Source organism: Astyanax mexicanus, unplaced genomic scaffold (genome assembly GCF_023375975.1).
Source record: "Astyanax mexicanus isolate ESR-SI-001 unplaced genomic scaffold, AstMex3_surface scaffold_35, whole genome shotgun sequence".
Taxonomy (NCBI): domain Eukaryota; kingdom Metazoa; phylum Chordata; class Actinopteri; order Characiformes; family Acestrorhamphidae; genus Astyanax; species Astyanax mexicanus.
The window spans coordinates 1092453-1111521 of record NW_026040045.1 but is presented as its reverse complement, the minus strand read 5'-3'; the positions used below and the strand labels follow the sequence as shown (position 1 = coordinate 1111521).

Below are 19069 nucleotides of genomic sequence, written 5' to 3'. Positions count from 1 at the left end.
CTGAATACTACAGAAACACTGAATACTACAGAAACACTGAACACCACAGAAACACTGAATACCACAGAAACACTGAATACTACAGAAACACTGAATACCACATAAACACTAAACACTACAGAAACACTGAACACTAAAGAAACACTGAACACTACAGAAACACTGAATACCACAGAAACACTGAATACCACATGAACACTAAACACTACAGAAACACTGAACACCACAGAAACACTGAACACTACAGAAACACTGAACACCACAGAAACACTGAACACTACAGAAACACTAAACACCACAGAAACACTGAATACTACAGAAACACTAAACACCACAGAAACACTGAACACCAAATACACACTAAATACCACAAAAACACTGAACACCACAGAAACACTAAACACCACAGAAACACTGAATACTACAGAAACACTGAATACCACATAAACACTAAACACTACAGAAACACTGAACACTAAAGAAACACTGAACACCACAGAAACACTAAACACCACAGAAACACTGAATACTACAGAAACACTAAACACCACAGAAACACTGAACACCAAATACACACTAAATACCACAAAAACACTGAACACCACAGAAACACTAAACACCACAGAAACACTGAATACTACAGAAACACTGAATACCACATAAACACTAAACACTACTGTCAGGGCCAGACAGGAAGGAGACTGGTGCAGATACAATAAAATAACTTTTATTAAAGTTATAGAGTAAACAGGGGTAGTCAACAGAAACAGGGTCAATACCAAAAATGCACAGTGTAGAGAAACCATACCATAAACGGAGGACAGTCCAGAGTTCATACACGGAAAGGCAGTATCACAGGTTAGGCAAAAATCCAAAGTACAATAAACAGTCCAGGTCATACACGGTAATCCAACACAAGGGAGCAGGCAAAAATCGAAGTCGGTAGAAAACAAAAACAAGATCATACACGGAAAATAGCAAGGGCAAGAGAAACGCTTTGTATTGTAGGATTTACCAAACAGATACTCGGCGAGGTGTGAGTGTGAGCATGGTCCTTAAATACACTGAGTAATCAGTACTCGGGACTTCCTGGTGGCGTCATGTGACGTGTCATGTGATCGGGAGTGTGTGTTGTGTCATGGAGTGGTGCGTTCTGGGTATTGTAGTTGTTACTGTGAGAATCGCAGATAGAGCTGGATGTGGGAGACACAGACGTGCTTTCAGCACCAGACATGACAGTACCCTCCCCCTGAGGGCCCGGAGCGGAGGCAGAACGGGGCCGACCCCGGCGACGACCACCCGGCGGACAGGGAGTACCGGCGGGAGGTGCAGGTGTCGGAGCGGAGGTGCCAGACAGACGGGGCTCACCAGAGCGAGAAACCCGACGAGTTGGAGCAGAGGAGGTCGGAGGACGCTTGGGACGTCCACGGGGCCTAGGAGCAGGCTTACCAGGAAAACGAGCATGAAACTCCACGAGCAAGGCAGGGTCCAGCACGTCTTTGGCAGCCACCCAACAACGCTCCTCCGGACCATACCCCTCCCAATCGATAAGGTATTGGAGCACACCCCCACGTCTGCGTGAATCCAGCACCTCCCGGACAGCATACGTGGACGACCCCTCCCCCTCCACAGCCGCGGGTGGAACATCAGCCGGTGCAGCGTCAGCGAGCGGACCCGGGACCATAGGCTTGAGGAGAGATACATGAAAAGAATTATTAATACGATACTGAGGGGGTAACTCCACCTTGTAAGTAACTTCATTAATACGTGACAAAATCTTAAGAGGACCAATAAACTTAGGCAGGAGTTTTCTACAACTACCCTCAAACCTAAAGTCCCGGGTAGAAAGCCACACCCGATCTCCTGGTTGGTAGTCTGGGCTGTCACCACGGTGCTTGTCAGCACGCTCCTTGTACACACGCAGTACCTCAGAGACTTTACGATGCGTGTCTTCCCACACCTGCTCACTGCGCTTCATCCATTCATCCACAGCCGGCACATCAGTGGACACCGCTGTCCAGGGAGCTAGAGGAGGCTGAAAACCCAGAACACACTGAAAGGGGGTGAGGCCAGAGGTAGTATTAACTAGGGAGTTTTGTGCAATTTCAGCCCAAACGAGGTATTGTGACCAATCGGTGGGATGTTTGAAGCAGTATGTGCGGAGGAATTTCCCGAGTTCCTGATTAACCCTCTCACATTGACCATTACATGTAGGGTGGAAACCAGAAGTGAGACTGACATGTACACCGAGATGTTCAAAAAATGCCTTCCACACACGAGAGGTAAATTGAGGACCACGGTCAGACAAAATATCTTCGGGGATACCAAAGTGTCTAAATACATGCATATAAATAGCTTGAGCAGTTTGGAAGGCAGTAGGCAGAGCTGGGAATGGAATAAATTTAACCCCTCTAGAGAAACGATCAACAACAGTGAGAACTGTAGTATAACCCTCAGATACAGGCAGATCAGTGACAAAATCAACAGCAATATGCGACCAAGGTCTCTCAGGTACAGGGAGAGGTAGTAGCTTACCGGCTGGAAGGGTTTTAGGTGTTTTACATTGCGCACAAACAGAGCAGGAGGTAACGAATGAGTGAACATCAGCACGCATAGAATTCCACCAGTAACGGGCAGAGAGTAATTGTAACGTGCGTGTGACACCAGGATGACCAGAGGTTAAAGCGGAATGAGCCCAGGTGATGAGCCTGTCTCGAAACTGGACGGGTACGAACGTTTTACCCTGAGGACAGTCCTCAGAATCGGGCTGATTAGCGTTACTTTGGCGAATCTGATCGTCTAACTCCCATTGAATGGCTGCGATCTGAACAGAGGGAGGAAGAATGCGTTCAGCCTCCTGGGGCTGGGATGCGCTGTCCACAGTGCTGTAAACCCTGGACAGCGCATCAGCTTTAGTGTTACGGTTTCCCGGACGGAACGAGATCGAGAAGTTAAATCGAGAGAAGAAAAGAGACCAACGTGCTTGTCTCGGATTAAGTCGTTTAGCCGTGCGGAGGTATTCCAAATTCTTGTGATCAGTATACACAGTAAACGGATGAACGGACCCCTCCAGCCAGTGACGCCATTCTTCTAGAGCTAATTTCACAGCAAGAAGTTCCCTATCCCCTATCCCATAGTTACGCTCCGCAGGGGAAAGCTTGCGTGAGAAGAAGGCTACAGGAAACAATTTGGGTGGCGACCCACTACGCTGAGAGAGAACCGCGCCAACACCCGATTCGGAAGCGTCCACTTCCACTACGAAGGGCAACTCGGGATTAGGGAGCCTAAGTACAGGGGCTGAAATGAACGCAGCTTTCAGCTCACAGAAAGCGCGATCCGCTTCGGTTGACCACTTCAGGATTTTAGCAGCCCCTTTAGTGAGGGCAGTAAGGGGTGCAGCAATGGAGCTAAAGTTACGGATGAACCGCCTATAAAAATTAGCGAAGCCAAGGAATCGCTGGAGTTCTTTAATGGTCTGGGGCACAGGCCAATTAGTAACGGCAGTCACTTTCTCATCGTCCATCAGGACACCGGAGGAACTGATAACATAGCCGAGAAATGTGACCCTTTGCGTGTGGAACTCACATTTCTCGGCTTTGGCAAACAGGCTATGTTCTCTCAGGCGTTGGAGAACTTGGCGGACATGCTGTATGTGTGTGGGGAGATCTGGGGAATAGATAAGGATGTCGTCTATAAAAAGGACAACAGAGTGATTAATTAGGTCACGAAATATGTCGTTCATAAAGGACTGGAATATGGCTGGGGCGTTAGCAAGACCGTAACTCATGACCAGGTATTCATAGTGGCCGTTGGTGGTGGAAAACGCTGTTTTCCATTCGTCACCCTCACTGATGCGAATGAGGTTATAAGCACTACGGAGATCGAGTTTGGTGAAGTACACGGCATTACGTAACTGTTCTAATGCTGCTGGGATTAACGGGAGCGGGTAAGCGAACTTTTTGGTAATGTCGTTTAAGCCTCTGTAATCTATGCAGGGTCTCAAACCCCCATCCCTCTTCTTCACGAAGAAGAAACCGGAACCAACAGGGGATTTGGATGGGCGGATGAAACCTTGCGCCAGAGCTTCACTAACATACTCTTCCATAGCCTTCTCCTCATCACGAGACAATGGGTACACACGAGCTTTGGGCAGTACAGAACCCTCTATTAAATCAATAGAGCAATCATAGGGGCGATGCGGAGGTAACTCGGTAGCTTTAGCTTTACTAAACACATCAGAAAAATCATAGTACTCGGAGGGAATAGCAGGGGTATCTACAGAATTAGGGCTTTCAACAGAGGTAGATTGCAAAGAGAGTGAATTTAAAGATAAACAGTTCTCACGACAGAAAGGAGACCAGGCAGTGATGTCTCCCAGGCTCCATGAAATGACGGGGTCGTGTGTCTTTAGCCATGGCGCTCCCAAAACCAGTGGATGTTCCGTGCGTGGGAGCACATAGAGAGAGAGCTGTTCCACATGTAGAAAGCTGGCCTGAAGGGTGAGAGGAAGAGTCTGCTGGGTCACAGGTTTGGAGCGTACAGTCTTTCCATCAATGGCATGGATGGGGATAGGCCTAGGGAGATCCTTCGTGGGTATGGCGTACTCCTCCACCAGATCCAGGCTGATAAAGTTCCCCTCCGACCCAGAATCTACAAGCGCTGAGACACAAAACACATCCGTTGGAGTGGTGACAATAACAGGCAACACGAAACATTTTTCTTTAAGTTCAGAAACAGGGGTACATACCACGTTAGCGCGTGGAGTACACTCCACGTGCTGTCCCAGAGCAGACGCTTGAGCAGAATTGGGCCGGAGTTCACAGTTAGCCCTCAGATGACCTGGACCACCACAATAGAGGCACAGGTGAAGGCGAATGCGACGCTGCCTCTCAGTGACGGATAGTCTGGATCGTGTGATCTCCCTAGGTTCAGAGATGGATGCAGGTGCAAATTCCGGAACTGGATTCCCGGACTGGAGTAGTGCAGGGCGAACCACAGGCGTGTGGCTAACAGCTTTGAGTTTACGGGAAAGGAGCTGATCCAGACGGATAGACAGAGTGATCAGCTGATCCAGGGTGAGTGAATCGTCCTTGCATGCAAGTTCTCTTTGAATCTCGGGGTTAAGTCCGTGTCGAAACATGGAGATGAGAGCAGGATCGTTCCAACCGCTGCTAGCGGCTAACGTACGGAACTCCAGAGCAAAGGCTGCCACAGATAGTTTACCTTGCTTCAAGGTAATCAGAATCTCTCCACTAGATTGCCCATAGCGTGTATGATCAAAAACGCTGCGAAAAATAGACAAAAAAGTGTCGTAGCTGGATTCAGAAATGTTCTCCCAAATAGCTGTAGCCCAGTCCAAAGCCTTGCCAGACAACCGAGAAATTATAAACCCGATTTTAGCTTTATCAGAAGCAGGAGGTGAGTTGCTAAAAAACACGGAGCACTGGAGCAGAAACCCATTACACTTCTCAGTGTTACCGTCATAGACTTCGGGTTTACACACAGCGAAAAAGGGAGTAGTGGTTTCGTTAGGGCTGGCTACAGGACTAACCACTGGGCTAGGGTTCTGGGTGGATAAACCCCGGAGATGACTTATAATCTCGGCTAGCTGCTGCTGTTGGTTAACCTGGTGGCGTGCTAGCTCGTCAACAGCTTGGGTCACACCAGCGAGCGTTTGCTGGTGCTGACCTAGAAGCCGACCCTGGTTAGCCAAACCAGACTTAATAGACTCTGTATCCGCAGTCTCTGTCATTACGGCCGAGTATCTTGTCAGGGCCAGACAGGAAGGAGACTGGTGCAGATACAATAAAATAACTTTTATTAAAGTTATAGAGTAAACAGGGGTAGTCAACAGAAACAGGGTCAATACCAAAAATGCACAGTGTAGAGAAACCATACCATAAACGGAGGACAGTCCAGAGTTCATACACGGAAAGGCAGTATCACAGGTTAGGCAAAAATCCAAAGTACAATAAACAGTCCAGGTCATACACGGTAATCCAACACAAGGGAGCAGGCAAAAATCGAAGTCGGTAGAAAACAAAAACAAGATCATACACGGAAAATAGCAAGGGCAAGAGAAACGCTTTGTATTGTAGGATTTACCAAACAGATACTCGGCGAGGTGTGAGTGTGAGCATGGTCCTTAAATACACTGAGTAATCAGTACTCGGGACTTCCTGGTGGCGTCATGTGACGTGTCATGTGATCGGGAGTGTGTGTTGTGTCATGGAGTGGTGCGTTCTGGGTATTGTAGTTGTTACTGTGAGAATCGCAGATAGAGCTGGATGTGGGAGACACAGACGTGCTTTCAGCACCAGACATGACAACTACAGAAACACTGAACACTAAAGAAACACTGAACACCACAGAAACACTAAACACCACAGAAACACTGAATACTACAGAAACACTAAACACTACAGAAACACTGAACACCACAGAAACACTGAACACTACAGAAACACTAAACACCACAGAAACACTGAACACCAAATACACACTAAATACCACAAAAACACTGAACACCACAGAAACACTAAACACCACAGAAACACTGAATACTACAGAAACACTGAATACCACATAAACACTAAACACTACAGAAACACTGAACACTAAAGAAACACTGAACACCACAGAAACACTAAACACCACAGAAACACTGAATACTACAGAAACACTAAACACCACAGAAACACTGAATACCACAGAAACACTGAATACCACAGAAACACTAAACACCACAGAAACACTGAATACTACAGAAACACTGAATACCACAGAAACACTAAACACCACAGAAACACTGAATACTACAGAAACACTGAACACCACAGAAACACTGAACACCACAGAAACACTGAACCACAAAATACCCACTAAATACCACAGAAACACTGAACACTACAGAAACACTAAACACCACAGAAACACTAAACACCACAGAAACACTGAACACTACAGAAACACTAAACACCACAGAAACGCTGAACACTAAAGAAGCACTGAACACTACAGTATCACTGATGTGGTGTACCCCTGGACTGAGTTGTGTGTGTTTTTATTTCGCAGCGTTCTGTGAGGAGGGCTGTCGCAGTGGGGGGACGTGTGTATCCCCCAACACCTGTGTGTGTCCATCAGGCTTTACAGGACGTCTCTGTGAGACAGGTAAGCTGTGAGAGAACTCCGCCTCAGGCCTCTTCACCCGCCTTCATCCACATGTTCTCACCTGTCTCTCTGCATTACTCAGCCTTACGCCTGCTTATAGCACCTGTCTGTCTCCATCCTCCACCTGGAGACCAGTTCTATTCTCTTATTGATCTTTGCACACAGACTGGTCTCACTCAGTTTTTTTTTCCCATATGGCCACTTTATCAGAAACGTTTTGAAGTGTTAAAACGCTCGGCTGTAAATAGTTTGGAACTGCAGCTGGTTTGAAACTTTTGATGGACAGTGTACATCTGCTTTCCTCAACGTTATCTTTAACTTTCTGTGTAACTTTCAAGCCTGATCTTCTTCAGTGCTTCGCTCCTGATACTCGTCTCTTTGTTCCTGACTTCACCTTTACCCTCTCCACCTGTCTGTCCAGCCTTCACTGTCTTTTCCATCTCCACACCCAGTCCTACCTGCCATCCCCTTGATTTGCTGTCCTCCACCTCACTTTTTACTCAACTGTCCATCACACACCTCCAGTGTCAGAGCACCACAATGTGCTGCTGAAACTCTGCATTATACAGTGTTTAATATATAGCAGAAATGGATTATAGCAGGTGTATTGTGTTGAAGTCAGCAGATTATAGATTATAGTTTACTGTGCAATTGGCCAAGCTCCGCCCACAAGTGCACTTTTCTACAAGGTGGAGCAGCTGTAGGTAGGAGTAATAGTGTAAAAGAGTGGAGGACAGTGAGTGATTAAACACAGTGTTTAAAAACTCCAGCAGCACTGCTGTATCTGATTCACTGTAATTTAGAGGTGCATGAGAATAAGTGAGAGAGATAACGCTGTTGGAAACTGCGATATAAATATTAAAATGCGATAAATTAAGTAGTTAAATACTTAATTTGACTGTGGACCTTTACCTTACTCTACCTCCTGTTATGTCCAGTCTCGTTATTTGACGTGAGCCCAGTCTGCAGACTGAAGAGCTCCCTCTGTTGCTGCATGTGGGCAGTGCAGTTTGTCTTGCTTTTTTTTAAGTATTTATTATGAAAACTTACATCACAGTAGAAATATTCCTTTTTTTTTATGTATGTAACTTATCCAGCAGCCCCAGTGTAGTTACAGCAGAACTGCCTCCATCATACCTGCTCCACCCTTTACATCAGTATGTGGACAGTTCACGGATCATTGCTGGTTCCCTCTGATTGACCACCGGACTCACCCTCTGGTGCTCTCTCTGTAATCACACACATCCAGCAGAAGATTAGTGTGTGTCTTTTTGAGTTTGGAATTGCCTTCCTGCGATCAGAACAGGATTATTAAACCTAGTACTGCAGCTGCCTGTGATCAACTTTCGCTATGCTGTGTATGAATATATTTTTTAATGAAAATTATATTCTTGATGATATGATAAAAACACTGAATTAAAAAAAAAAATATTTCAGGAATACTCTACTGCAACAAAAAAGAAATGTTATTATTGCATACGCTATGATATGGCACACCCATAACTGAGGTATTAAAAAATACAAGAATTTTATCAGATTTGTAACAGAAGTCAATGATCCAGAATGCCATGATGCTAATAATGCAATATCTCCATATATCCAGGATTAAAGTAAAGTAAATGATATTAGACAGATTTAATCTGTCTCTAGTAGATACTGTACGCTGTAAACCCAGACGTTGTTTGAACTCAATTGATTTAAGTCTGTTTTACATATAATTGGATATTTCTAAATATTACTCAACTAACATTTGTGGGCACATATACATTCAAACTGAGATCTTTGATCTTGAGATCTATTTCCAACTTATAATAAATAACTGAGTTAAATCTGTTGCCATTGACTTCTGTCACAATATATTTGCATACCGGGTGTGTCCAACAGTTTCTGACTCACCATCAGTGTGTAGTGATTCCCCCTGGGCTACCTTACAAATAAATCAAGTTCTCTTTTAGTTGTAATAACTTGATGTTTTAATTTATGCTAACTCAAGTTTTCATTCCCCATTCCACATTACTTAAAAAAATTGAGCAAACCGGCTGCCTTAAAAAAGTTATCCAGTCTTACAGTATAACATAAATAAAAAAAGTTAAATCATCTTCCCCTAGTTGTAATAACTTGATGTTTTAATTTATGCTAACTTAAGTTTTCATTATCCATTACTTAACTTTTTTAAGGCAACCGGTTTCCTCAATTTCTTTTTATTAAATTCAACTTATCTGGGCTTACAGTGTATATAATGGGGAAATTATTTTGTAGAAAACAGTAAAAAGTAGTACCCTGATGTGGTTATTAGGGGTGGGTAATATGACACAATATTTTAGGGTATAATATCGTTCACCACATTCAAAAAAGTTGTCAGTATTATTCTGTATGTTATGATATGGCACACCCCTACTCTACAGCACGGCGGCTAGGATATGATCCTGTCACAACTCTTACCCTCCAAACCATTACTTACTGTAGGATCACAATTGTATAATAACTGTAAGATCATTTGGTGTAGAGTTGAACTATAAACTGCATTATATTGTGAGCATCTGAGGATGCCCTCATACACTGACCAACATTACATAAGATTACACTGACACTGGTAAAACTGAGTGCTTTTTCATGCACTCAAAAGGTTTCACATTATCTGATTACCCAAATATAAACTTGTTGATCTGATTGCAGACAATCTGCGATGATCTGCACTGATGAGCTGAATATACTCACTGATTATTTAGTTTAAATGATGTACACTCCTTATAATAGATTCTGAATTATTTTTAATCAAATAAACAAATTGTTAAGACTAGATAACTGGGTCAGAACACATCTGAGGATGCAGTAGTCAGTTCCAACTAAAAGTGCACCAAAGAAGGACCACTGGTGAACTGGTCACAGAATCATGACCTTTTACACTCTAAAAAACAGAGGTACGACATGAGTACTTTTTTGTACTCAAAGGTACACTCTTCATAATTGTACCCTCAAAGGTACAATATTGGTCTTTACAGGGTCAGATTTGTTCCCTCTGAAGTACAAAGTCATTCCCAACAGCAATAAGTACAAATTTGTACCTTTTAACCAGACAAAAGGTACATTCAGTATTCTGTACCACTGTACTTATAAACTATATATATATATATATATATATATATATATATATATATATATATTTTTTTTTAATTGCACATTTGAAAAGCCAGACAATTTTGGATCATTAAGTTTTTGACACATATTCAGTTGATGGTAATGTTTATAATCTTTATAATCTTTACTGGTACAAAAAACATGGGTACAAAAAAGGACTTTCACTGAAAGGTTAAATTTTTGTACAGCCCCAGCGACAAGCTTTATACTCTTTTAAGTACGAATCTGTACTTACTTTTCTTAGTGTGTATGGTTTTCTTTTAACAATGTCTTTCTTCTTGCCGCTCTTCCATAAAGACCACATTTGTGTAGTGCACAACTAATAGTTGTCCTGTGGACAGATTCCCCCACCTGAACTGTGGATCTCTGCATTTCGTCCAGAGTCACTATGGGCCTCTTGGCTGCATCTCTGATCAGTGCTCTCCGTGTTCGGACTGTAAGTTTAGGTGGATTAGGCCTTGTCTTGGTAGGTTTACGGTTGTGTCAGACTCTTTTTATTTTCGGATAATGGATTGAACAGTGCTCTGTGAGATGTTCTGTTGGGAAAATCAGCACTACCCTCAACTGCTCCAGTGCGTTCCCCTTGATTCTTTTGATGGAAGCCCGAAGTAGAGTTGATAGAGAGACAGGATACTTAGATCTTCAGCAAATTAGCAATTTATTACAACAGAGCTCTGGGAACCCCTTCCACTCAGACAGAGTTTCAGTAGAAGAAGTTCAATGATCATTACATTTGCAAGACCTTATATCCCCAAAATCCCACCCATACATCCTGTGCAAAGGTCAGTTAAGCGGTTCCTCAGCAACTGTTTCTAACTGATTAAGTTAAATCATTTATTGATTACTACTGTTTTCTATGTGTCCTCCGGCCTCATCTCTGCTGCTTAGGCGCTGACTTCTGCATTACATGCTACATACTGGACATTCAGTTTTGAGGTGTCCTTTGCACACTCACCCACATACACAGTTCAGGTCAAATATCCAGAAACAACTCACTAGTTTCAGACACTTGAGTCAGCCCAAACAAGATCACTCACATGACACTTCATTCTCTTAATCATAATCAGGTTTTTGGATTAAATGTCATTTTGTCTGATCAGCTGAAAAATACCTTTAATATTAATATTTACTGTTTCTTAACAGTTCAAAGCTTGGGAGGATTTTTTTACAGCCTAAGCCTGCTTTAAACTTCTCCACAACTTTATTCCTGACCTGTCTGGTGTGTTTTTTAGACACCATGATGCTGTTTTTACTCCTCAATATTATCTTACCCAAACTCTGAGGCAGTCACGGAGCAGCTGAGTTTGTACTGAGATTAGATTACACACAGGTGGACTCTTAGTCATTAGCAGTCATCAGACAACTTCTGAATGCAATTGGTTCACTCTGAAAAAAGGGGTGGAATACTTTTGCACACTGCACTTTTCAGTTTGTAATTTGTAAAAAATGTTTAGAATCATGCATCATTTTCTTTTCACTTCAGAATTGTATACCGCTTTGTGTTGGTCGTTCACATTAAATTCCACTGAAATATATTTGTTTGTGGAAGTAACATGACAAAATATGGAAAAGTTCAAGGGGTGTGAATAGTTTTGCAAGCCACTGTAGACAACGTAAAGTGCAACAAACAGGTGAGAGCTGATTTGGTGGCACAGTATTAGGCAGGTGTTTGTATGGGAAAATAACAGTAAGAACTGGAGTTTTAAGGGTTGCCTGCTTTCAGCCGGTGGTCAGAATGGCGGGGTCTTTCTGAACAGTCAGCAGAAGCGATGCTTGTGTTGAAAAGGTTACTTAAATGTAACTCTCTGCACATTTCACTGAGAATATAGAGAAGACGCTGCTCCAGGCAGAAGCATCTCTCAACAGTTACTTACAGAATTACTGTGAAAGGATTTCTCTGACCCTCAGAAAGGTTTCATCTACAGAGAGGAGCTGAAGAAGCTCAGCTTCAGGCCACAGTTTAAACTACTAGCTGATACAGCTTCAGGAGAAACATGTAGGACCCAGTAGATTTAAGGCCAGTCAAAAGTTTGGACACACCTCTTCTCATCCAATATGTTTCTTTATGTGTGACTTCTTATATTATGCATTTTAGTTTAAAGACATTAATGCTATACAGATACACATGATTTTTTTTAATAAACAAAAAGTGTTTTTCTAAGCAGTTTCTCTTTGAGTTCAGATCTGCAGACTCTTGGTGAGATTTTAATCTCAGTGTCTTCATGAGGGAGAGTCACCTGGAATAGTTTTCTCAGTGTCTTGAAGGAAGGAGTTCCTGGAGGTGCTGAACAATAGCTGCCGCTTTTCCTTCACGCTGTGAAGCTCCAGCTCATCCCAATTAAATCACCTCAAATCACCTTAATCTCAGTTCATCAGGTTTAGATCAGGAGATTAATGTGGAGGAAAAACACTTTTTTTTTTACAGAATTCCATAAATACCATATAACATACATACAAAAAGTTTTTTTATTTTTATAAATACATTTTTTTAGTATTGTGATTAGGATCCTAAATTGTTTGCAAAGTACTCTACACAATAATAACCTAGATATGTGTATATAATTACATACTTACAATAATCTGTAATATTATTGCATGCTCCTAAACATTAAAGTTTGATTTTTTTTGGTCTTTTTTTATATATTTGATAGTTCTTATCTGTATTCTGGACAAATATAATATCCGTTTACAGTTTCCAATTAATTAAGTAAAAGGTGAGTTTTTAATTAACATTAGCTTTAAATACCATATTTTTCACATTTTAAGGCACACTTAAAATCTTTTAATTTTCCCAAAAATCAACAGTGCCTTAATATCTGGTGTGCATTATGTATAAATTGTATCAGTTAGGTTGTAAGGAGCAGTAAAGCCAGTAAAGCGTTATACAGGAGTTTAGTTCTCCAGCACTGAGCAGCATTAGTATTAGCCGCTAACTGCAGCGCTAGCTCTTTTGCCTGTTCAAAGGTAAGTATATCAGACTGTAGTCTGCGTGTTTGGCGTGTTAAAACAAGCTACACAGGACGAACTGCTAGCTAACAGCACCCTGGCTTACCACAATACTCAGGGTTCCTCAGTGTAGCGCTGTCGGGTAGCATATGCTAGCGCTAACCGCTGCTAACGGCTGTTAAGCTGCTAAGCTGTTAAAAATATTTGAAATCTAATCTTACTCTAAATAAATGGAAGCACTTTACTCACCCAAATAAACTGTTTTCAGGAGAGAAATCTGTGCAGATTAACACCCTTGTTCCTTACTATCATCACTTAAAATGTGCCTTATTATCCAGTACACCTTATGTATGAAAATAGAGAAGAAAATGGATGTTTGTTGATAGTGCACCTTATAATATGGTGCACCTTATAGTCCTTAAAATATGGTATATTTCTGGATTATTAAATAATATCAATAAATAATATGTTTATAAATAATACTATTTAGTTAATTAAGTAAATTGTTGAACACTGGCCGGTAAGCACCAGTATTAGTTGTCAAATGGAGTCGGATTAAATACAGAGATACAAAGCTACAGCACTGTTTAAGGAGGAAAGACATTTTATTTAAATTCTAAATACTCTTTAACTCCTTTACTAATTCCTGTCCAATCATTTATATGTAAACCGATCAACCATAAATACAAATCAGATCAAATCACATTGTTTTATCATCACATGACAGAAACACAGGTGTACAGTGTGAGTTCCAGCTCCCCAACAAGAGAAACACAATAAATACAAATAGGAATATAGAATTACACACAACTTACAGTATCAGTAATGAATAAACTATGAATTTACAGATGTGCAAATATAGACAATTAGATAATTGATTAATTAAGGTGAGAAAGGTCTTGATGGGTGCAGTGAGACTGTAAAGAGCTGAGTGCAGAGGGAGTTCATAAAGGGGTTCGTAAATGTTATATTAACGAAACATTAGGACGACGTATGAATTAAGAAGCATTCAGTATTAACAGTGGCATATATTAATCAGGAAGTGAACAGTCCCTTTGTGAAGTTGATGGGTTAAAGATCTGATGGTTTAAGCCTAAACATCATGATTTCAGAGTCACATTACCGTTGATCAGAACGCAGTGAGGAGCAGATTATAGATTTATCCGTAAGCAGACTGTGAGAATGTGGACTCTTGGATGTTAAACAGTGCTGTAGCTCCCGCTGTGAGCTGTGTTACCAGGGTTCTTTCTTTGTGTTCAATTTGTCTCCATTTGTGACAGATGCTGCCGTTTCTGCAGACACAGTTTTTGTAGTCCCAGCAGCCCACCTACCATTAATTTTCATCATAATTCTGTATAATGACAGAGCGGCTGTGTCGTCTCAGATGTAGAGGAGTGTACATACGTGATTACTTCCCAGCGAGAGAGCAGAGACAAAGAGCGAGCTGCTTCAACATCTCACCAAAATAACGCAGCTTTTCTTGTTCGCTGCAAATGAAAACATCGTCTCAGTAATGAGTTTCATCTACACAGTCTGTGAGCCTTCGGTACTGCACACACACACACACACACACACACTCTCAGGTTCTACATTCATTATAAAAACATCATCACTGTGTGACGCATAAGCTCAAAAAATAAGACAAATCTTTTACACATCGCTTTTATTTTATACTTCAGAAACACCTCGACTAATGCCTACAGCTGACTTCACTGAAAATAGTACTTATATATATATATATATGAATTAAACAATCAAAAAGTTGGTTTAAATGGTTCAAAACACTGAGAGAAACTGTATATACACTGTGATTGTAATTCTGGCTCAAAGTAAATAATACTTCAATTTTTTTATGAAATGCAAACAATAAAATTACTTTTATGTTGTGTATGTTTATTGATGGTATAGATTGCATGGCTAGGATCTGGATTCTTTACTTCACTGACTAAATGGGACAAAAAATTGTATATTATATTATAATTATATTATATATTTGCAACACATTTGTGGTGTGCATTAATTAGAAGCTCTGTTAATACAAATCTAAATCATATTGCTAAGCTATTAGCTAACTAAGCTAAGTATATGATGTATTATACTGCTAGTGCTCCTTAATGAACAGCTGTTTGTGAGTTAAAAGAGATGACTCTGAAAAGAGCTGTCAGGTTCATCAGTAGCTGGAAAAGGCATCAGCTGCTTTCTTTCCTCTGCAGTTTAACTTCTCAGTGCAGGGAAATTAAGAGCTCTGTTCTGAGCTTTGTGTTGGATGAATTGTTATGGCTTTTTTGCAGCCAGTTTAACAGTCAGCGCACAAAAGCAACATATGTGGCGCTAATAATGCTGTGAAGAACACTGCAATCACACAGCTGAGGCTGTGAAACGTTAGGGCTTACAGTCACTGCTGTCAGACATTACACATCCTAAATTGGAGGTTTTTAATGAATCATGAGGCTGGAGAGCTGTGCTGGTTATTTAGCTGGGTACAGAAGCTTTTGTAACACATATAATACGCTGTGGTTCTCTGGGTGAAATCAGCTCTTAGTGCTGTTCATTTGTGCTGCTAAAATTATTGTTCTATTAATAAAAGTAATAAATCAAATAAATCAGTGTTTTACTTACATTATAACTCTTATAATTATTCAGCAGTATGTGTGGTTTAGTAAGAACGTAGATTCAGGAGTGTTGACCAGGGACTGAAAAGAAATTAATCCTAGTCTATCTCCACGAGAAAGTGTGGTGTTATCCACTACACTACACCAACCTATGGTCCTGTATAGAACATTAAAATTGGTCCTGTATAGTAGATACATACTAAAAACAAAACATAAATTAATATATAATTCTATTGTGCCACCAAAACAAGAATATGCCTACTTTCTGGTCTATTTTCATACATAAGGATTATAAGGCGCATTATGTGACTCTAGTAAGGAACAGGGGTGTCGCCATCTTTTCCTTCGAATTTCAGCAGGTCTCGTGTAAAGCTAAGCTAGGTTAAGTAAATGAGTTAAATGAGCACTGGATGTTAATCTACACAGATTTCTCTCCTGAAAACTGTTTATTGGGTGAATGAAGTGCTTTTGTTTATGTACAGTAAGCTTAGATTTTCAGATTTCCATGAAGGCTGGGTGCAACAGCATTAGCAATAGCATTAACTACTAGCACTGCCCAACAGCAATACACTGAGGAACCCTGAGTGTTCCGGTAAGCCATGTAATATTAGCTAGCGGTTCGTCCTACATAGCTTATTTTAGCACAGTAAACATGCAGGCTACAGTCTGATATACTCACTTCTGAACAGCAAAAGAGCTAGCGCTTAGCATGGTTGCTGGCTAATGCTGCGTCAGCAATGCTAGTCAGGGTTAGCAGCAGGCTACAGACTGCCAATACTCACCTCTAAATGGCCAAAGAGCTAGCGCTTAGCGTAGTTAGCGGCTAATGCTAATAATGCTTCAGCCTTGGTACTAGAGAACTGAAACTCCTATATAACGCTGTACTTTATTGTAGTGGCTTTACTGCTCTTTACAACCTGACTGGTAAAATTAATACATAAAATGCACCAGATTATAAGGTGCACTGACGATTTTAGGTGCACCTTATAGTGGGACAAACACGATAAATTGAGTAATGAAATGATTCCTCTTTTATTTGCAGACACTGATGTGGAATAAAGTAAAAGTTTATAATCTGAACTTTTATTCAGTTATTTCTCCTGTTTTATCCAAACTGTGAGTGAGGAATAATTCAGCAGAATGTGAAAGTGGTGTTTCATGTCAGATATATTTTCTGCAAACGGCTTAAACGTCTCTCCTCAGTCTCGTATATTAAACTCTGTCTGCGGAGAGTAAATGTGAACAGAATTATTTGAGTAATTTGCTGAGGAGGGGAGTAATATGTCTGACATTGGAGTGTGAAGGACGGCCTGCCGTAGACGTTCGTGCAGGTCGGACTCTTCACTACTTATTCCTCTCCTCTTATTTACAGTAATATCCCTCTACAACTTCACTCTCATATATCATCATCATCATCACAGACCCAGAGGAGAAATCTATATCCTGAGAGAAAGATCGTACTCTGCCGGCTGTGATTCTGACTCAGTCATTAGAATGAGCCGTAATGGTGACAGATCGCTGCCCTCACACTCGACCACGGACAGCAGAAGGTCATCTGGGTCGCAGGATTACAGATTTATAGACATGAGGAAGGTTATATACATGTGGACCAATGAGCCAAAACAGGAAGTTATGAGAAGTGTGAAGTGCTGACTGTGAAGGTCTGGAATTCCTGTTAGACAGTAAATGAACTGTTGGTTCTTGGACTTTGATTTGATGATCTGGGTCAGATCATTGAGTTTAGATTAGTTTAGATTCTGGATCAGTTCCAGGCCAGCAGTGGTAGTTTGGAGCACAAATGCATTGTGGGTGTTTTTAGTGGGAGTTTAGTAGGAGGCCTTAGCCGGTATTCTGACTATAGTGTTCCTAAAAAAGTGCTTGTTGAGAGTTACCCTGACATGATGATAATGATTATGATGATGATGAAAAATCTTTATTTAGTCAGTCAGTCATTACATAATACAATAACTTTCAACACTACACATATTATTGACAAATTAGTGACTGAAAAGACGCAGGCATAAGCAAAATGCTTATAATTATGGCTGTCCTACATAACAAATAAAGCTACCCTTCAACATTCTTATAGTATATACAAAATAAATAACTATATAAAAAAAAGTAGAAAAAAAACAATAATAGAAAAAACACTTACCCTTATCTTTTGGAAAATTGAAAGTGAACTACACTCCAACAACAGATATACATCTCATTTTAATCTCCTCTCCAGCTTTTTATACAACAAATTTACAAACATATCGCAAGTCATATCTCTTTTACCTCTTGTATCTGTAAAATCTTTGCAGAAAAAGAGTAAACTAACTTTTTCTCTGTACATTATTCGTATTATTTTGTAGTAAACCAAATAATAAAAATTCATAAAATGAGATTGCATAGAGTATTATTATGTTCATGGTAACCAGTCTTATTAATAATACATACAGTATAGCTCTATATATCATTACTGCTGTTTTATTCGTAGAACCCCACACTTCCACACAGTATGATATATAAAATAGTAAATGTGAACAATATATTATATTCAGAGCCTTAAAATTTAATATATTTCTAGACTTATACAGGATTGAAATTGACTTTGCGATCTTTCCTTTTATATATTTAATATGTTATTTTCATGTTAATATATGATCAATAACAATATAAACAACAAAACTCAGCAGCACATCTTTTTTTGATGTAATATCCTCTTCTGTTTCCTTTTGAGTTCCAAAAACCATAAATATGTAGCAACAACCTATTGACATCAAACATGCCATATGTCATGGGACAGGAACGAGTATCAAATGTGTACACTGAATGTGGATGTGATTTCTGACAAGAGTTGCGTGACTTTTCTCTTAATTCTAACCAGACTCCGCCTGTCGCAGCAACATGAATTAAGTGGGTGGTGAAATTAGCCTTTTATAGTGTGTTTTCGCTACACACGTCACACTGTGGATGGAGGAATCCCCAAACACCCAACTTCAGAAATAGAACGTCCCCCATCCATCTGCACCCACTACATACTACTGTCGTTTTGGGCATATCAGCGTATATACAGTCATGGCGAATTAGACAACGCATTGAGAAGGAGTTGCTGGAATTGAGTATAAAATATTACAGTATTAAAATAAAAGGATGAGTTTATTGGGGAAAACTGTACTGTAATTGAAAGGAGGATCTAGTTCCCTGTTGGTGCCGCT

General features: G+C 40.7%; 1 protein-coding gene across 1 annotated transcript in view; it reads left to right on the top strand.

The window, feature by feature from the left end:
• The window catches only part of LOC111196878 (protein kinase C-binding protein NELL1-like), a 617736-nt gene that overhangs the window by 423972 nt on the left and 174695 nt on the right, over window positions 1-19069 (top strand). Inside the window, exon 15 of the mRNA XM_049473230.1 lies at window positions 7075-7170. Coding sequence (XP_049329187.1) covers window positions 7075-7170 — 96 coding nt within the window. The remainder of the gene's footprint in view (window positions 1-7074; window positions 7171-19069) is intronic.